The 21659-nt window shown below is 40.9% G+C and overlaps 1 protein-coding gene across 5 annotated transcripts in view; it reads left to right on the forward strand.

Annotated features, from left to right (window-relative positions):
- Window positions 1–21659, forward strand: part of PLPPR1 (phospholipid phosphatase related 1) — a 326239-nt gene that overhangs the window by 289823 nt on the left and 14757 nt on the right. For all 5 annotated transcript variants that reach the window (XM_040481836.1, XM_040481835.1, XM_040481834.1 and 2 more), the window contains one exon: window positions 4214–4346. In XM_040481836.1, the coding sequence (XP_040337770.1) occupies window positions 4214–4346 (133 nt within the window). The remainder of the gene's footprint in view (window positions 1–4213; window positions 4347–21659) is intronic.

The raw sequence follows: 21659 nt of genomic DNA on the forward strand, positions 1-21659 counted from the left end.
CTCTCTCTCTCTCTCTCTCTCTCTCTCTCTCTCCCCCCCCCCCCTTCAAGCATAATCAGGCCCTATATGAGATTATGGGACCCAATAAATGGACAAATAGCACCCTGTGTGTGGTCAGTAAAATGCAGAAAAATGCACTTCCTTCAGCCCACTCAGTGGAGTCTGAGAACTGGATTGTTTCTTCAGCAACCTTTATGTCCATCACAGTCTTTACTGACAACCAGAAATATCTTCCTATTTCAGTTATAAAATGACCCCCTTCCTCCCTTTCTTCCTCTCTTCCTTATGTGAATATTTATCATCACTTAATATATTCCAAGCATTGTCTGAAGTGGGTATATAAGTTGGTAGATATCCTTGCTCTGACTTCTTTTTCTTTTATGCTTCATACCTCAACGGGAATTTGAATATTGCCAGCCAATAATAACAAACCTTGTACTAATTACTACCTTTGACATGAGAGTCTTAGGATTTACTTGTGGATTAGGCCCCATACCCTTTTACATGACAAGTTCTGTTTGGTCTGACATGACTTGTAGTGATTTTGTTGAGATTTTTGTGTGGGTATATGGGTATGCACGTGTGTATTTTTAATAAGAATAGGTTGTGTGTAGATGTTTACACACATTTTTTGCCTCCTTTTCCCTCTTGTGTGAGTAGTGGAAAGTCTCACTAAATGGAAAATTTCTAGAATGTGCACATCTCTTTCCTGTAGAGTAAGAATGCTTTGGGCTTCTGAAATGGTTAAGGCAAGCAATGCTTATTTCTTTTCATATTTGTCCTTATGTGTTTATCACCCCCATCCCATTTCCCTCATTTACTTTGTAATCATATGTCATTTAATGACATTACATGATGTATTTATTCAGTTTTTTTGCCCTCCCTACACACACACACACACACACACACACACACACACACACACACACACGACATCTGTTCACGGCTATGCCTCCAGTGCTAAAACAATTCCTGGCAGAGTGGGTTCTCCCTCTCCAAAACTGTTGAATGCAAAATGAGGATATGATGAATTTAGTTTAGAAGAGATAATTCACTTTGTATTACTTGGTCCACAGTTTTCATTTATTCTTAAGCAATACACCAAGAATTGTGTACTGTTTTCCGGTCCATATTGTCAATTCCCTGCAGTGTTCATCTTCAGAGAAATAAAGGTCAGAGGTCAGAGTCTATAAGGTCAGATTCTACCTAGAAGTAGGTCCTCTAAAGATTCAATCTTTTGTTTATTCAACAAGTATTAATTGAGCCTACCAGACCTTGTTCTAAGCACCATACAAGGAATGGCACAAGTCCTTCCCATAAGAATATTGTAGTCAAATGAAGTAGGACACACAAACAATAATTGCAGTTAAGTGGGTAGATGTCAAGAGAGAGATCTGTATAACATGTTGTGGGAGCAATGACAAGACAGGGTCTCTCTTTTCCCGAGGGGATCTGGTAAAGGCTTTGGGGAGGGTAGTGACATTTTCACTGGGTCCAGAAGGATAAATAATAGAAATTATTTTTTGTTCTTTATAGTCTACCTCATTACACCTGTGTTCCAAAAGACCTTCCTTAATCTGGTGTGCTTCATTCAACATTGAATAACTATACCTTACACTGGGCTAAGCCGGGGGATGCTGTAGGGAGGGGATAGTAACCAAGAATACCAGGACATCCCATAACAAAGAACAACAATAATAATATGTAACCATTTCTGATAAGAAATAGAAAAGAGAAACCCAAGGTAAGAAATTCACGTATAACAAGAATGCCTGAGCTAGTCTGTGGAATCAGAGAAAACTCCCTCAAGGAAATACTGTTTCATGTATCCAAGCATGCATGAATCCATCCCCATCTGTTCACTAAGATAAAAAACCAACAATACACTTCCATCACGTACAGTAAGGACAAACAAAACCCTTTGGCACCTTATTTTAGCAGAGATAGGTCTTACTGGAAATGAAGGAGGGCTGAGTTCTTAAAGCTATTCAGATATTTGTACATGACAGAGCATCATCTCATTGTTAATTCCAAGGGACATTAGGCACAAAATATTTTTAACTCAGAACAACCATACTTCGACGCCACCTGCCAAAGTGATACATGCCATTGTGTGCCTGTCTGACCCCAAATACTGTCTACTCCTGCCAACTTCCCACCTCCTTCTGACTTGCCTCTAGTGCTATTTCCACAACACCATTCTGTCTTGTACTTTAATAGCATCTGAGTTTTTCAGTATTTAAAACATATTACGCTTAACTTGTTTTGTTTTCTATGTTCTCAATATTAAACACAGATGCAACAAATATTTTTATTGAGTCACTACTTAGTAAAAGTGTAAGCAGTTGAGATGAAGACCATGGAGCCAGGTCTTCTTGGCTTCAGAGCCAGGGTTTGTGACTTACTAGCTCTGACCTTAGACAAATTATTGAATCCCTCTGTGCCTCAGGTGTTACATTTGTACAATCAAGATAACACTTGTGCATGGAATTATGTGTAAAGGCCACATTCTAGTGCTGCCTCCAACACTATGTGTGGCCAAGCACTGAGACCTTTGGTGTCCTAGATCATCAAAGGGAAAATATCTGTAAATGGTTCCAATTTTATAATTTTATAGTTTCATTTCCACACCCTGTGCCATTCATGATGTTGCCACCTTTATCCATCTATTCCATAATGATGGAAGGAATATAAGGAATGGGAATTCTTAACGTATTGATAAAGTTTATCTAACACCATAAGCATGTACATAGCAAAGAAGAACATCTATAGGATCACATTCTTCTGGGAAAATGTTGAAATTGGGATTAGGAAAATAAAAATGGCATGTGATGTGGTGGAAAGTGTGGACTTTAGAATTTAGTTGTCCTGGATACCAATCCCAGTGCCCCCACATGCCAATTGTATGCTATGGGAGGTCCTGAATGTTCTATCTTCCCTAGCAAAGCAAGGGTAATAATACTTATACTAGGAATCTTACAAGCATGAAAAATACTATGATGAAGTGCCTGACCCATAGTTTTCAATAGATGATGGTAATTAGCAACTTTTTATTCTTTGTTGGTGGTTCTCAGTCTTCACTTGTGGCAGAGTTGGTGAACACTTACCTCATGCTAGTTCCTTATTTTTTTTTTTTTTTGAGAGACAGAGAGAGAGCAAGCCTGAGTGGGGGAGGGGGAGAGGGCGAGGGAGAGAGAGAGTCCCAAGCAGCCTCTACACTCAGCACAGAGCCTGATGGGGAACTCAATTTCACAACCATGAGATCATGAACTGAGCCAAAATCAAGACTCACTTAACCAACTGAGACACCCAGCCACCCTCCCCCATCAGTTCCTTATTTTAAATAAGAATATACTATGCTGAGTACTACAAGAGTAATCAAGAAACATAGGTTGTGGTCCCTGTCCTCAGAGAGTTTACAGCCTACACAAAGACATTATAATGTATATAGTAATATATATGTATTAGTTCAAGATAACGAGAGAGAGGTACCAAGGTACCAGTTATAAAGAGACAGTCAACCAGTAAGAGAAATAAAGCTTAAGCCAATATATTCAAGTAAAGATTTATCAGGTGAATAATGTGTTGCCATGTAACAAGGTAATAATTTATTGTTATGTGTGCTTATAATGCCTTGTTAGGCACATGGGGCTGTCCCAGTCATTTCTCATCATTGCAACTCACACATTCAGTTAAAAAAATCAATCCCAGGGACACCTGGGTGGTTCAGTCGATTGAGCGTCGGGCGCTTGATTTCAGCTCAGGTCATGGCCTCGTAGTTTGAGAGATAACAGTGAGGATCCTGCCTGGGATTCTCTCTCTCTCCCTCACCCTCTGCCCCTCCCCCACTCATGCTTGCCTCCTCTCTGTCTCTCTTTCTGTCTCTCAAAATAAATAAATAAACATGAAAAAAATTCAGTCCCAGTGTGAGTGAGCCTTATCATAGTTCCCACTGCAATTCACTATTTCCATTTATGTTTTTATGACCTTAGAATTTAATAATATAGCCTGAAACCTAGCTGAAATTATCAGTTATTGCCACCTCTAATTCTTTTGAAGAATTAAGTACAAATTATGATTTAACTCTCCATCTCTGCAACATGACATCTTTTAAAAGCATTTGGAGCTTCAGAAGTTTTTGTTTTTTAAGGCAACTGGTCTCTTTTGTCAGACAGCTTTCCAACTTGACATTTCTTAAACATTCTTTCTCCAGATTTTTATTGGTGAGATATCCATGTATTTCATAAAGTCAACCAGAGAGTCTCTAATTGCCCAGGAGAAAACAATCCTGACCGGAGAATGCTGTTACCTGAACCCCTTACTCCGAAGGATCATAAGATTCATAGGTGAGTATAAAAGCATGCTGAACTGAACCCTCGCCCCCAGGTAAAACCTACTACCCTTACCACAGATGGACACACTTGATAAAATAAACTAAGCTATGAAAGCATCAACTTTTAAAAGCAACGGTTTCTTTAGGGATTTTCCAGGAAGCACAGAAACCGAGCCTAATCGTAGTGCCATGTCAAATTTTTCATCCTTAAAGTGAAGTAGTACTTATTGTCTTACAAATGATTTCAACTTAGATTTTTTCCCCCTACACAATATTTATCTGAGATTCCCTCTGGACATATATTTTCATAGTCACCAGCTATTGTCATATACCCTTTAACTGAATCAGGGGAGCTTGTGGGAGCCCAGCAGGGGACACCAATAAAATGAATTTAGAAATAATCAAATTTCCTGACAAAAATTTCCCATCCAGTATAATTTTGTTATGTGGGGAACTCTACGAAGTATGGGCAATCTAATCCATCAGATTCTGGAAAACAAGGTTGGAAGGCAGAATCCATCTGATTCTGCCTTTCCAAGTTTGGAAAACAAATAGTTTTATTAGCATTCATGATAAGAAATAATTAAGGCATGTTCTATATCTGTCCTTCTAGGACTTTTATAAAAATGTCTGAGGTGGTGTGGATAATGACTATAGATTTGGGGATGAGTGTATATATGGGTATAGGTAGAAATATACCTATATATATTCCTACCTCTGATTAGATCTTCATGGGAGCCAGGATAAAACTCCCGAGTGTGATCATAGCCGGTATTGAAACAAGCTGTGATACTAGTGAGAACCTACAGAACTGACAACTGGGAAAGTGAAGTCCAGAATATGGCATGCTCCAAACTCTTGGTTTTCCTTAATCCTGTTTTTTCCCCGCTGTAGGAAAAAGGGTTGAATTTCCTCAAGTCATAGGCAAATGACCACATTAAAATCAAATATGCAGTAACTTCTATGATCAGAGTAGAAATGAGGGACGTAGTACAGCGGGAAGTCTAAGAAAATCTAATTTCAAAGAAGCAACCCTTAACATTAAAATAGTCTTGAGCATCTGCTGATGGTATTTGCAGAATGACCTGTGGCAGTCTGTAATCAGCTCACTGGGTAATCCCCTAATCAATACAATGTCATCTCTGTCTATGAGTTCACTCATTCCAAACAGTGGTGCCTTTCAAAGATGTTCGGAGTTCGGTCACTTCCCACCAGAGTGGCGAGGTAACAAATCATCGAGGAGAAAACAAAAGGAGAAAAGAGAATATTTATTATCAGTAGAGTGGAGTAGATGCTTTACAAACATTTCATTTAATCCACCCAACACCCAATAAGGTAATTGATAATCCTAATTGTACAAGTGAAGATCTGATATAAAATGGGATGAAGTAACTTTTCCCAAGGAGTATGAGAGTGCCTGTGTATGTATATAGACACATTTACATAATTTGATTCGGAGAAGATTTCATGTTCACTGCCTGATCATATAATGAGAGCAAGTTATTCAAAGCAGAAGGTTATTAGACTATAATTAAGCAGAGATATCTTTATAAAAGTCACTGTTGTTTTTCCTTGGCAAAGATAATTTATACCTATTTGGGATCCACCCCAGCTGGGGCAGAGTCCAAAGAATAGAAATTGTAACTGATATCTGTCATTTATACACACCTGCCTGTATGCATTGTCAGGGCAAGACTTTGTTCACGGAGGGATGCCAAAAGGCCCCCACCATCCAGGAACGAACCCTGCCGATTGCCAGCGGTGGTACTTGAAATCCCTACTGTAGTCAGTGCATCGAGCTGAGGTGTGGTTTCAGGAGGACAATTAAATAGAAATGTCTCACCCTAGAGGAACATCAAACTCCCATTTCCATAATCAGTGACACTTTAGTCCATTGGGGTCTATCATAAGCTGACAGAGATACTTCTCACAGGGATGCTTGTGTGGGGAGACAGCCAGCAGGTAGCATGTAAACCTCGGAGAATTAGAGGAACAGCATCAAAAGAGAAGAGAGATTGCTGGCTAAGGAAGCACCTGCTCCATTCTTTTCATCATTTGTTTTATGGCACCAGGATCTGCCCAGTTGCTTAAATCAAAAACCTAGAAGTCACATTAAACCGAAGGAGAACTTGTTAGAAATGTACATTCTTAGGCTCCATTCCATACCTACGGAATCAGAAAGTCTGGGGATGGAGCCTGATAATCTGTGTTTCATGATAGGTCATCCAGGTGATTCTGATGCACTCTGAAGTTTGGGAGCCACAGCTTTAAGCCATTGAAATTTCTTGCCCTGTAAGTGGTCTCCCTCCATCTTGTCTTGCTACGTGGCTCTGTGTACCCCAGCCCTGCAAAAATAACATCCACTGACCACTTTGCACGTGTTTCCGGAGCAAAAGTATGACCAGGTCATTTCCCTGCTTAAATTCTTTCAAAGAATCCCTAGCGTGCTTAACAGTGTGATGCTTTGCCCTGGTTCCTGTTCATGTGCTGCTCCTCCTGCCTATTGCCATCCTCTCGCCCTTACAGCTGACAATCCTGCTCGTTCTCCAACACGCAGCTTACATGTTACCTGTTTACCAACCCAGACAGCTCTCTACCTCCTCTCCCCAGCCCCCACTGAGACTTACACCTGCATCTTTTATAGGCACTTAAAATTTCACTGTAATTATATAAGACTTTTACTCCTACTAACTTGTGATCCTTCGTAGAGCAGGAACTGTATCTTTTCACTTTTTATCAACAGTATATCAGCAAAATGCCTGGCACATAGTAGGTTTTCATTAATTTTTTTTTTTTTTGGATAAGTAAAGAACAAAGATTACCTGTGTTAAGACACAGACTTGCCTAAAATTGCTTCCATAAATGCTGGTTCTTAAATATTCATTTACCTGCTGTTTAATTAACTTTATTACCACTCTTCAGCTTAGTCCCAGGAAATTAAAGTACATAAGTTAGGCAGTTTCTAAGAGAAGGTGAGAGAAGTCTGTCCTAACTTCATATAGGAGAGTTGAAGGTGTAGGGAAAGGCTATTTATCTTAAGAAGAGTAACATTTTTTTTTAGTACCTGGATTAATGTTTTTTTATAAGAGGAAAAAACATACTACTTAAAAATCCTTTAAATAGGGATGCTTCGGGGCGCCTGGGTGGCGCAGTCGGTTAAGCGTCCGACTTCAGCCAGGTCACGATCTCGCGGTCCGTGAGTTCGAGCCCCGCGTCAGGCTCTGGGCTGATGGCTCGGAGCCTGGAGCCTGTTTCCGATTCTGTGTCTCCCTCTCTCTCTGCCCCTCCCCCGTTCATGCTCTGTCTCTCTCTGTCCCAAAAATAAATAAACGTTGAAAAAAAAAAATAAATAGGGATGCTTCATTTGAAAACAATCAAAGTAAACTAAGGCAGTAATCAAATATACTAGAAATGTTATTGTAAAGAGATTAACAGTCTGTTTTTCGGACCTAGTAGCCACCAAAAATGATCAGAAAATGCCAACTGTTTCAGCTAACTCTTCTAATTAAGTTGAAATCCCATGACTTTCTCTTGCCGTTTATGTAATTATTCTAGAGTCCATTACAAATAGTATTTCCCAACAAATACGATCAGCTTCTCATTGCAAAATGACCAGTGAATTAGCAAAATATTTTTAAGCAGAATCATGCTGTATGCTGTCAAAGGTGAGGGAAAAGTTGGAATTCAAATACATTTTTGGCAAGACTAAACTGATATACCCTTTCTGCATAGCAGTTTGATGGTATATTTCAATAATCTTAAAAACAGCTGTCCTTTTTAACCCAAAATTCTACTTCAAAAATTTATCCTATGGAAATGATCACTGCTATAGATTAATTTTTATGGACTAAAATTATTTTTTATAACCTAAATTAGAAATCTCTCAAGATACAATTTTTTCAAAATAATGCTCCCACCATAAGTTGCAACCTCAGAAAATATTATTTTTAAGAATTTTTAATGAAAAGGGAAATATTCACGATATAATTTTATGTGAAAAAGTCAAGACACTATGAATCTATATTTCAAAATAAGGATACAGTATCATAGGTGTGTATGTGTGTGTTTATTTGTGTGTGGGTATCCCAGAGAAAAAAAGATTGAAGGGAAATACACTAAAAGTTACCTTTGTCACTTCTGAGTGTTAGAAGAATGGTTGAATAATTTTTATCTTTTGCTTTCTATGCTCTAATTTTTAATTTTTATCATCAATATGTATAATTTTAAAATCAGAAAAGAGAGCTAAACATTATTTTTTTAAGGGACAGGGAGAAGGAGTGGCAAAATAGAGGCTATCCGGAAGGATGGCCATGTCCTTTAACGTGGTCCTCAGTGCAGGAAGCAGAACTGAGCGTGGCACCTTGGCTCTCAGTCTCCCCTAGTCTGGGTGGTGTGGACTTGCACAGCATCCCCTCACTCTACCCCACAGATCCAAATTTAAATTTTCAGTAAGAAAATGGCAAGAATAGTGAAGTCAAAGGGAAAACCTTCGAATGAAGCCATCCCCACCAGTAGACAGATGCAAAGTGTGTTGGCCTTCACAGAGAAGATGGAATTCTTCTGATTCACAGATCCAACAGTAAATTGGTTTTCCCAAAGTTATCTTTATAGGAAGGATTCCCAGCCTCCTGAATGTAGGGATGTGCCCTCATAAGTGTTCCACCCCTTTCTAAATTGTTGTTTAATTTCTCAAGTTTTGTTTACATGATGTGGGAAGGGTGGAAAAGGAAGGATGGCTGAACTAACAAATTTCACCAGCATTTTATAAGAACAGGTGTACCTAAAGTAGTAACACGTACTTGGACTTTTCCCTTGCCTCATCATTTTCCTCTCCAGTCCTTTTCTTCTACAATCTCTTTGGTATTGCATTAAATTCTACAACACCACCACCCAGATTTAAGTTCTCGAAAGAGATAAACCACTGCGTTCTTTTTTCAGGAGCAAAGACAACATAAGGAAGTCACATTTTCCCAAAAATTCATGAAGATAAGTTTAGTTATATCCTTTTCATTTACAAATACACTTGAGTAAAAGTATTCTTGTAAATATCAATTATTAAACAGTAACTTTTTAATTTAATATTGGAAAGTAATGAATAAAAAGCATTAGAATTTGGTGAGGGTTTTGGGGTTGTTTGCCATGTGGAGGGAAAACTAAACTAACTATCTTCTTGAATAACTAATTTGTTTGAGGTTAAAGGAAAAAAACTCATCTAAATATGTCAAGATTAGACTGTCTATTAGCAACTAAAATAGCCTGTCACCCAGAAGCTATTTATTATGGGCTTTCCATTTGGGATCCTTATAGTTGCTCCATTATTACTTCTAATAAAAATTTAATTAAATACTAAGCAAGTCTTATGCCATTTAGGTCAGGTCTGTGGATGAGGTAGCACTGGGCAGAATAGAAAGTAGCATGGTAAACAGTTAATTCATGTAACACTAATTAATTGCCATAAATTAACTATGATCTAAATGGAGCATGAATATTTTAAATGCCGTTTCAAAGGTCACAGTGTTTTATGGCCATAAGAATTGATACCCTGAGACAAGCTTAATGTCAGCCTTTTTGAGAACTAGAAAATCCTTCTCCATTTGGAAAGTCATTTAAATGTACTTTATCTGAAAAGAGATGTCATTGGATTCAGTAAGTCCATTTCTATGTACCTTCAGTATTTATAATTAAATTATAAACTGGAGGACTGATCATATCCATTCAGCCTTCAACAAATAATTTGTTGGCATCTACCATATGGTAAGCACTGATTAAGGTGTTGAGGACATATTAGTGAACCAAATAGAGATTTATTTGCCCTCATTGAGTTTATATTCCAGTAGGGGAAACTCAGCGTTAAACAAAATAAATAAGTAAATTATACTGTTCATTAGGAGATAAGTGCCATGGGGAAAAATAATGTAGAAAAAGGAAACAGGGAGTTTGTGGGGACAGATATGTGATTTTAAAGGCTGTCCTACAAAGAGAATTGTCTAGAGTTGGCAGTGACTTCACAGCAGGATAGCGACTGCCTCAGGGACCAAGGTGCCCCGTGAACTAGGCCAGCCCCATGTGCCAACTGAAGAAGCCGAAGTTCCATTCTTTTCTAAAAAATTAGGGTGCCCAGGCACCCAACTTTAGTTCTGAGACAAGAAGCTGGAGAAAAGGGCAAATGCAAGGCAGGGCATGGGCTTATAAGCAGATGGAGATATTTCTGGAGCTCAGCAACATAAACCAGAGTTGAAGCTCTAGGATATAGATCAGAAACCAGAGTAGAAGCTCTAGGATATAGATCAGGAGGAGAAAGCCAGGATGGGTTTTAGGGGAAAAAAATGGAACCTCAGTTTCTGGGCTCCGTGAGCAGCCAAGCCACCAGACTTCAAGACTGGCCTGTTTGGTGTTTCCTTCTAGAGAGCAGAGATGCAGGGAGGAGAGGGATACGGAGGCTGGGAGCTCTGAATGACCTAAAAGGCAGAACCAGACCTCTGTTCAGGTCTCCAGAGGTTGTGATGAGGCTGCCTGTGGTTGCTTTGCTCAGTGGACGGAACAAATCTGCTCTCCTTTGAGTGCCATCCTCTGTGAACCAGCACATTACATACAGTCCAGAGCAAGACTCCTACTCCAGACGGGTACTCTCATTATCAAGAGGAAAGTTAGTTAGTCATATGAGACTCTAGTGATCCTTCCCTGAGGGTCTTCCCAGCACCAGTGTTTAAAGACTGGACTCTGATGAAAAGAGCAAGTAGATAGCCACTTTCTTACACTTTGCAGATGAGCCAGTGCACATTCATGGCATGTCAGCGAACCTCTCTGCTATAAAGCCATTTCTCAACCTCAGCACTATTGAGCTGTTGAGCCAGATCATTCTTTTCTGCATAGGGTGTTCAGTAGCATCCCTGGCCTCTATACACCAGATGTCAGTAGCACCCCTGACCCACTAGTGTCAATCAAAAATGCCTCTGAACACTGCAAAATGACCCCTGGAAGCAGGACCACCCTCAGTTTTAAAGATTTAGGAAGACAAGTATACTTCAGACTTTTGCTTCAAATGTTACGTGAATATTTTTGCTATGAAGATACTACACACATCACAAAATTAGGCACAGTGAGATACAAAAATACTGTCTGAATATTGGAAATGACTTCCAACAATCGATAAAGGGTGGTTTCAAAGCTTTCTATGTGAAAAATAAAATTTGCAATATATGCAATATCGAATCACTATACTGCACACTTGAAACTAATGTTCGGGGACCCTGGGTGGCTCAGGCAGCTAAGCGTCCAGCTTCAGCTTAGGTTATGATCTTGTGCTTCACGAGTTCGAGCCTCACATCCGGCTCTGTGCTGACAGCTCAGAGCCTGGAGCCTGCTTCGGATTCTTTGTCTCCCTCTCTCTCTCTGCCCCTCCCCTGCTCGCTCTCTTCTCTCTCTCAAAAATAAATAAAACCTTCTCAAAATTAAAAGAAAAGAAATTAATGTTCTATGTCAGTTATACCTTGATTAAAAAAGTGGTGCTTTGGAAACAATTTAAGTGGTTATATTAGAATGTGATAACAGTGATTAGGAAATGCGTCAAGCAGAGGGCAACAGCACCAGATCAGTAATCTGTCAGTTATCAACAGGACTTGATGCTTGTCAGTGGTGGGAATGGAGGGAATTCAAAGCACCAGCTTTGTTTTTGAAACACAAACATTATCAGAAAGGGCAGAACTCGGGATCTGCTATTTAGAAGCCCTTCAGAATTTAATATACCCATTGTTAGATTCTTTGGTAGGTTAGGAATCTAGAATCTTCCCTCTCCATATTTAGTTTGTATCTAGGGCATACTTCCTAGATTTACCTGCATGCAACTTCTCCATTTTATTGTAGAATTCCACTGCCTCTGGCCAACTTTTAGGATCTTTGTCTCTCTCAAGCAGCATTTGGATCCACACTGCCTAGGGGAACTGAGAGGCAGATATTGAAAGGCCAGCAGGAGTCAGACATTTGAGAGAGAAAAACACTGAGGAACTGTCCCCAGAAAGGAGGACTAAAGAAGACACTCCAGTTGAGATGAAACTGTGTCATCAAGAAATGTAATTTTATGCTTTGGGGAAGGAGAGATGTGTTTGTTCTTTCATTTATAAAAATATTTAGGAGGAATGGTTCCTGTTGATTACCCATCATCTTTATTAAGTAATTATCCTTAACCTTCATCCATCATGATGAGTAGATATACTGCCAAATATAAGGTACTTTTTAAAACCACCAGCTCATCATATTGTAAAAGGTACTTTATTAATTCGGAGAATGAATAACACAAAGAGTCGAATATTTGATTGAGGTTGTTAGCATTATAGGGTCCTTGTCTCTTTCCTCTGTTTTAAAAATAACTTTATAACCAATTTTATAATCAAGCCTGGGTGGCTCAGTCAATTAAGCATCCAACTTTGGCTCAGGTCTTGATCTCACGGTTTGTGAGTTTGAGCCCCGTGATGAGCTCTGTGCTGACAGCACAGAGCCCACTTCTGATCTTCTGAACCCTCTCTCCTGCCCCTCCCCCACTTGCGTGCATGCTCTGTCTCTCTCTCTCTCTCTCTCTCTCTCTCTGTCTCTCTCAAAAATAAATCATTAAAAATAAAATAAAATAAAATAAAATAAAATATACTGAGGACATTTATTTCCCTCAGTTATAAAAATAGTAGTAACTAGTATCTATATCAAGCTCACAATTTACAAAATGTTTTTACAACTATTTCTGTGATTTGCATAATAACCCTGTGATATAAAGGAACTGAGGTCCAGACTAGTTGATTTAAATAAAATTATTCTTAGAATTAAAACCATGCCATTAAGACAAGTACACACCCATCAGCCTTTGGTGTTTTCATGGAATATGTAGGAAACAGAGATCACATGGATCTTGTTTTGTGAACACCTGAAATTAACTGTCCAAGGAACTGATGTATTCAATAGTGTCAAAAACTTCTTTCTGAAGCATAAGATATTTGATGTGTGTAGATCAATTTGCACTGATGGGTGTTGTAATATATTAGAAAAAATTAGATTCATTGCCAAAGTGATAAAAAAAAACTATCTCATTCAGTGATGACATATCCCAAGTATTTTATCATAATATTCTTGTTGGAAAATTGTTGCCTAAAATATTGAGGAATTCTTGTTCAGTTGTGACAAGTGCAATACATTTCATCAGGGGCATGTTCTAAATCCTTGCCTCTTCTCAGTGTGCATTTGCACGTGTGTGTGCATGTGTTTGTGTGTGTGTGTGTGTGTGTGTGTGTGTGTGTGTGGCCAAGCAAACAGGACTAAAAGTGTTGTTTTTCATGGCCTGATGCCTACTCATATTTTTTAAAATTTGTTTTAATGTTTATTTATTTTTTTTGAGAGAGAGAGACAGAGACAGAATGTGAGTGGGTTAGGGACAGAGAGAGAGGGAGACACAGAATCCGAAGCAGGCTCCAGGCTCTGAGCTGTCAGCACAGAGCCTGACACAGGGCTCGAACTCATGAGGTGTGGCCTACTCATATTTTTTTAGGTTTATGAAAATATAAGCTTAGAAGGTTATGATTAAGAGTATGGATTTAGGGGCACCTGGGTGGCTCAGTTGATTAAGTGTCTGACTCTTGGTTTCGACTCAGATCATGATCTCACAGTTCCTGAGTTTGAGCCCCACATCAGGCTGTGCACTGACAGTGTGGAACCTGCTTGGGATTCTGTCTCTCTCTCCCTTTCTCTCTGCCCCTCCCCACTCACACTGTCTCTCTCTCTCTCTCTCTCTCTCAAAATAAATAAATCAACTTAAAAAAAAAAAAAAGAGTGTGGATTTAGAGCCATACTATTTAGTTTCTAATCCCAGCTCTTTTTTGGTCAATTTAATTGACCTCTTTGTGAAACGTGGAGCTACTAACAGTGTCTACCTCATAGAGTTGTGGTGGCAACTGAGTGAACTATATTCTAAAGCATTTAGACCAATACCTAATGCACACTAAGCACACAGTATTAGCTACCCTTGTTACTGTCTTTATTGTTATTACCTAGTATCCATGGCACTCTTATTTAAACATCTCACCTGTGCAGTACATCCTTACAAGGAAATGGGATGAACATGGTAACACAGATAAGTCTCTTCGTTGGGTAACTTTCAGTTTGAATAAAGCATATTAAACAGAAGACGCTTCAGGGCACCTGGGTGGCTCAGTCAGTTAAACATCCTACTGTTGATGTGGGCTCAGGTTGTGAGATCGAGCCCTGGGTCAGGCTCCTCACTGGGCATGGAACCTGCTTTAGATTCTCTTTGTCTCTCTCCGTCTCTCTCTCACTCTCTGTCTCTCTCAAAAACGAAAAGACATTTCACCTTCTTTCTTTCCTTTTCCTAAAGAAAGGGTTGTTTCCTGAGAGAATGATCTTCACAGCTGAATTGAGAGCAACAGCTGACTTTCTCCACTAAGATTTTCCACTAAGGACCTCGATGTGGCAAAAGTAAAAGCAAACAGGAACTCTGTTCATTTCTTTGTATCTTGTATTCTATTTACAATGGAGATTTGGTGGAAGATACGATCTAAAATTAAGAGTTGGTGATTGAATCAGAATGTGCACTGAGGACATGGCCCATAAGAATTCCTTAGGTGTTCCCCTTCCACTGTCGAAAATGGACTGACGAACCCATGCCACTGGCTCTACTTGTTCCTGTGGGATAAGCTTTTCATCCATTTCCCCACTAAACCAAAGGCTAGGAAGTGATTCGAGGGCGGTTTGCTTGTTGCTCAAGTGTCATAGTAGGAAAACTATCACAAAAGATTCACAAAGCTGGTTACATTTTGAACATGAGAAAATGTTCAAGCATTCTCAATGTCACGTAGCACAATAGTTCTTCCATCCTTTCACTGCATTGTTTTGCTAAACATAGACACAGGATCAGCCCTCTTTTAGAAATGTTAGATGAGAGGCTGAGAAGGGATGTTGACGGAGGAATGGGAGTCCCTCCCCTTTTCAGAGAGTACTGTGACCAACCTAACCCAGATAACTCGTTTTTATGTCTTTTTCAATATACTTTTCTTTCTTTTTTTTTTTTTTTGAAGTTCTATATTTTAGTTTCCCTGCATGAGAATAGGTAGGAGTCATGATTTCATGTGCCCCTGTGTTAATATTTAAACTGACAACCATGGGGCACCTGGGTGGCGCAGTCGGTTAAGCGTCTGACTTCATCCAGGTCACGATCTCACGGTCTGTGAGTTCGAGCCCCGCGTCGGGCTCTGGGCTGATGGCTCAGAGCCTGGAGCCTGTTTCCGATTCTGTGTCTCCCTCTCTCTCTGCCCCTCGCCCGTTCATGCTCTGTCTCTCTCTGTCCCAAAAATAAATAAACGTTGAAAAAAAAAAAATTTAAACTGACAACCATTGCAACTTCTCAGGATCAGAAATGGGGACATTTCTCTCAAATATGTCTGAGTCTAAAACTATACCCAAGCTGGTCATGATTTCGGGATTCACAGGCCTCCCCGGCAGGAAGTCTCTCCTATGTATATAGCAGGGATCTCCATATTCCAATTTAAGGTTCTTTTTTCATTCTTGCTGCATCAAAAATGGAGAATCCTTTAAAAAAATTTTTTTAACGTTTATTTATTTTCAGGACAGAGAGAGACAGAGTATGAACAGGGGAGGAGCAGAGAGAGAGGGAGACACAGAGTCCGAAGCAGGCTCCAGGCTCTGAGCCATCAGCCCAGAGCCCGATGCGGGGCTCGAACTCACGGACCTCGAGATCGTGACCTGAGCCAAAGTCGGAGGCTTAACCGACTGAGCCACCCAGGCGCCCCAAAAATGGAGAATCCTTTAATTTACAAATGATGACTTATGAGTTTCCCGACTCATGAGAACTTACATAGTCCCAGTTTTCAATTATTCTCTTTACTTGCTAAGTGGGACTATGCAGGATTTTGTGAAGTTTACAAAAAAGAGACATGGTCCCTATAGCTTACATCCCAAATGTTTTTTTGTCAACCCTGTGTTCTGTGTTCAGTAGAATCAAGGATGTGAGACGACAATGTGAGTTAGATAATTTGGACAAGTTCCTATGCTTTTTTATCCTCTTCTATTGTTGCTCTGAGGTTTCTTTAGCAGTTCATGAATTGATCCACAAATATGTATGAAATGTTTACTATGTGCCACATTTGATACTAGGTACTTAGTGTGCAGTGTTAAAGTAGAGGTGGTCAGTGCTCTGAGAAAGCTTGTATATTCTACAATTCTAATGAGAGAGGCAGACATTACTGAATAGTCACTAATGTAAAATTCCTACAAGTCTCAAATAGAAATATTTTTTCTAAGACCCCATGAGTATGTGATTGTTTCTTTCTCCCTATTCACTCTTTTTCTTTAATTTTTGTTTATTTCTGAGAGAGAGAGAACATGCAAGCAAGCATGAGGCGGAGGGGGGGTGGTGCGGGGAGAGTGGGCAGAGAGACAAGGAGACAGAGGATCCTAAGAGGACCCTGTGCTGACAGCAGAGAGCCCAACACAGGGCCGAGAACATGACCTGAGCTGAAGTTGGACACTTAACCTACTGAGCCACACAGGCACCCCTCCCTGTTTGCTGATTTTTGTTGTTTATTTATTTATTTATTTAGAGAGAGAGAGAGAGAGGCAGAGAGAGAATCCCAAGCAAGCTCCACGCTGTCAGCACAGAGCCCAGCAGGGGGCTCGATTCACGAACTGTGAGGTCATGACAGAGCCAAGATCAAGAGTCACACACTTAACTGCCTGAGCCAGCCAGGCACCTCTCGCCCTATTCACTTTTAAGTGAGGCAAGCCCTATACACAGTATTCATCAACAGAATTGTGGCTTGCTCTTGGCCTGCTCTCCGGAACGACAGCTTGCCAGCCGCTTGGTGTGCACAGCTTCAGTCCAGTTCCCAGTCAGCAGGCTTTCTACTGGAGCTCCTCGGCTCCAGTGAACTGGCATCTCCTTGTACCCCCACTACTGTAAAGATGAGAAGCACACAAAACCACAGGACCCAGCAGGCCCTGCTCTCTAGAGCCCGTCTGGGTGTGTTCCTCCTAGAAGACACTACTGCCCGTGCTCCTGCCACTTCCCACCGAGTTGCTGTCCATGACTATGTTTCTGAATACATTCAGGAGAGTGAAGAAGGAGAGGAGAGAGTTTCAGATAAATTCAAAGAGCAGACCTCATCCAGTGGAGTGACTGCAGCCCTATTTCTGAGTAATCTAAAGCCTGAATCTGAGTCAGCGGCCAGATGGTAGGACAGAAAGGAATTCTCACCCTAGGTTTTCTCCCCTGATCTCTGTTTTCTAAGGAGAAGCTTGAGTTTTTCATGAAGTAAAATTGTGTGTGTGTGTGTGTGTGTGTGTGTGTGTGTGTGTGTGTGTGTGAGAGAGAGAGAGAGAGAGAGAGAGAGACAGAGACAGAGACAGACAGACAGAGAGTAAACTTGCTCCATGTCACTTATTGACAATGGAAATCCCTTGCTGATTCTCCCTTTGGGCTGACATTATGAGTTTCCATCTTTTTTCACAAGCCCCATGTATACTTTAGTAGACAATTGAGAGATGCTCCATCAGAGGCTGTCAGCTAGGTGCCATATTAAACTGTAAATTACACATTTATAATTGAATATAGAACAGTTGGCCTTCAATTTAGAAGCCCCACCTCTAAAGGTCACAGGATCTTTGTGGCTAAAAGGAATGTAGTCTTTCCCTCACCCACCAGCCCCTACTCACCCCGTTCCCAACCTACTATCTGGGGCTAGGTTTCCTAATGAAGGGCACCTGTGTGAAAAGCAATAGCATCCTCCTTCATACCACGGAGTCCGGTTATGTATTTTCCCAGTTCTTTGTTTGGAAGGCCTAATGGTATCCTGGTAGGAGTCCTGTTTTTCCAGCATGCCAATTATCTGTGGCTTTGGTGGTTCTCCTCATGCACATTTCCTGGTTATGTCACTGTTTTTCTACGTTCATGGTTGAGTGAAAGGGTAGAATACTGTAATGATTCCATAGTAGGGACCAGGTCCCAGAATGTGACCTCCGTGTCCCAAATTACTAGTGATCAAAGACCCTAATTTGTCCATGGACAGACTGAGATCAGATGGACCCAGATAGAATCCTGAGGAAAAAAGTAAGGACTTTTTAATACCTTCATTTTCCTCTTTCTTTATCCTTGGGCTTGCCTGATGGGTGTCATATTTACACCGCAATGAAGAGGCCGGGGCACTTGGGTTGCTCAGTTGGTTAAGCATCCAACTCTTAGTTTCAGCTCAAGTCACAATCTCATGGTTCTGAGCTGGAGCCCCACGTTGGGCTCTGTGCTGACAGTGTGCAGCATGCTTGGAATTCTCTCTCTTCCTCTCTCTCTGCCCCTCCCCTACTCGCGCTGTCTGTGTCTCTCTCAAAATAAATAAATAAACTTTAAAAAACAAACAACAAAGAAGAGGCATGCTTAGGTTTCCTTAGCTGATCTATGGCATCCTGACAAGGACCACAGACATCATGATCAATCTCTTTGTCCTAATTTCAGGCCCTCCTAGCCTCTTGGTCCTGTCGGCATTCTAATGCCTGTCACCCCTTAGGGATGTGGGAATTTACAGCTGCTTACCCCACACCACACCAGAACGTAGGAGTCTTGTGAGGAGACCCTTGGGCTCCACCAATTTGATCTTCTGCCGTTGCTAATGCAGGTACCCTCATCTGATACCGTGCTGGGTGTGAAGCTTCTCTAAAAGGCTTGCAGCTCCTGAGCTACACCCTGAGAGGGATAGGACACACTTCAAATGGATTTCCAGAAATCATTCTGGAGACTTCTGTTGCCCTGACCCTGGGTTTGTCAGCCAGCGTGAGGCAGGGAGCATGGGAGTGCCTCTTCACTCCCTCAGCCTCCTTGTGCGGCATCCTCAGCCACATCCCCCCCCCCCACCCCCAAGGGTGGCTCTCAGTCTTCCCATCCAAGCCTTTTTGGAATTCCAAACAAAGCAACAACAATAACAAGTGTCTCAAGCACACAGCTCTGGCAAATCAAAAGCACTTCACTTTTAGGCTATTGTGTCAGCTTATAAATTCATTCATAAATGCGATCAGCTCCCCTGAAGCAAGGAACACTACTGGGAGCAGATTCATAAGATAAATAGAACCCACTAGAGAGGGTTATAGGAATGAAAAATGTATCTGTTAAAATTTCAAAAATATGACCTCACTTAAAGAATTTTTTGACACCCAGGTAGGTTCTATAGACATTTTAAAAACATACCCTTCAAATCCTACGTTGCAATACAGAGACCATAAATGGTATTCCACCTGACCCTGAGGACAAAAGGAGCTATTGTTAGCTTCTGAGGCTTGTAAAATACAGACAAGTAGCTCAGGGTTAAGGGCAATGGCTGGAGTGTCTTACAAAAGCCCCGTGTGATAGGACATTGTCTGTGAATCGCGCTGCTTCAGGTTCTGCCGCCCTTTGTTGGCATGGCCTGTGACATTCAGGTGGCCTGTGACTGTGCCCTTCTGAAGCTAGATCAAATGCACCGGAATGAAATGTTTGGAAAGCAGATGCTTGTTAAGCCATTAGGAGAAGCAGAGATGATGCCTAAGGAGGCAAAGAAGAGGGAAAGCAACTTTCTGCAAAATATCACAGGACAATAAATAGAGCTGCCCATCACAGAATCACCATGGACCACAGAGCTGGCATTTCAGACACCCATCCTAGGAGCCTAGAAATCCTGTCTCAGAAAGAACAAACCCGCCCTAATTGTAAGCACTTCTGACAAATAAAATGCCAGAGGAAAGTGCTGGCACTTGTCCTTTTTCAAATCATAAATTTCTCTGGTTTCCTGGAAAAGTATGCCCAGACAGACTTATTGCCCCTTGAAAAAGCCAGAGACCTGGTCTTTAAGAATCTTGCTTAAAGGTGTAAAAAAAAAAAAAAAAAAAAAAGAAAAAGAAAAAGAAAAAATCTCTAACCATTCAGACTTCCTGAACCTGGGGCGAAAATTGCCACGAATGATCAATGATTGCCTACTCTCAGAGGTCAGACCCTCTGAGAGGGAGCTGGCTGAAGCTATTAAAAGAGCCAGTTCTCATTGTGATAAAGCACATCCTGGCAAAGCCACAAAAAAGAAAATTATAGCAATCAATACAGATCAAAATGAAAACCGGATGAAGGTTTCAGCCAAACTTGTCTTCACTTGTGCTATAATGGATCAACTTTTCAGTGCTGATGTCAGCACAATTTGCAGATGGAGGACATTGAATATGGGAGTCAAAGCTGGGTAGAAACTTAACTGAAACTGTAGCAGATCCTTGACATTTACAAGGGTTAATGCTGACTCTCACACTTGCCAACTTCTCCCATAATTGAGCTGCATTTGGGAAGTCTTTATCCTTTCAAGTAACTTGTATGTACCTCGGCTCTGCACAGCCCCCTTTGATATTTTTAACAGACAATAGTGCACTGATAATCTATAGCTGTACTGTGTAGGCTTTGAAAGAGTTCACAGTGAAGCTTCCTATAAAGAATTCTGCCCTACCATGTTCAATCTTATTGGGACTAATCCCGTGGAATTTGCCAGAGGACAGATAAAATCCAGGAAATACAGCCTACCCACAGGATTCTCAGCCAAACAGCAAAGTCAGTGTGGCGGAAAGAATAATGCCCTCCTCTCCCAAAATGTCCATATCCTGATCCCTGGAAACTGTGGATTTGTTACCTTATATGACAAACGGGAATTTACAGGTGTGATTAAACTCAGGCTTTTGAGTTGAGGAGATTATCCTGGGTTGGACAGGTGGACCCAATGTAATCAAAAGTCCTTATAAGAGGGAGGCAGGCAGGAGGGGTGCCTGGGTGGTTCAGTCTGTAAGCGTCCTGTTTTTGGTTTCAGCTCAGGTCGTGATCTCACAGTTCGTGGGTTTGAGCCTCACGCTGGGCTTTGTGCCTGCAGCACGGAGCCTGCTTGGAAATCTTTCTCTCTCTGTGTGTCCCTCCCCTGCGTGCGCGCTCTCGCTCTCTCTCTCTCTCTCACTCAAAATCTCTCAAGATAAATAACTTTAAAAAAAAAAGGCGGGGGGGTGGGGAGGCAGGAAACTCTGAGTCAAAGAAAATGTGACAATGGAAGCAGAGGTCATAGTGACATAATTGCTAGAAGGGGGTCACAGATAAGGAATGTAAAACAGCTTAGAATCTGGAAAAGGCAAGAAATGAATTCTACCCTCAAGCTTCCAGAAGGAAAACAATCCTGCTAACCTGTTGATTTCACCCAGGGAAACCTACCTCTAGAACTCTAAGAAGATACACTTGTGTTGTTTTAAGCTACTCTGTTGTAACTTTTTACAGCAG

Source organism: Herpailurus yagouaroundi, unplaced genomic scaffold (assembly GCF_014898765.1).
Source record: "Herpailurus yagouaroundi ecotype Mexico unplaced genomic scaffold, PumYag 160, whole genome shotgun sequence".
Lineage (NCBI taxonomy): Eukaryota > Metazoa > Chordata > Mammalia > Carnivora > Felidae > Herpailurus > Herpailurus yagouaroundi.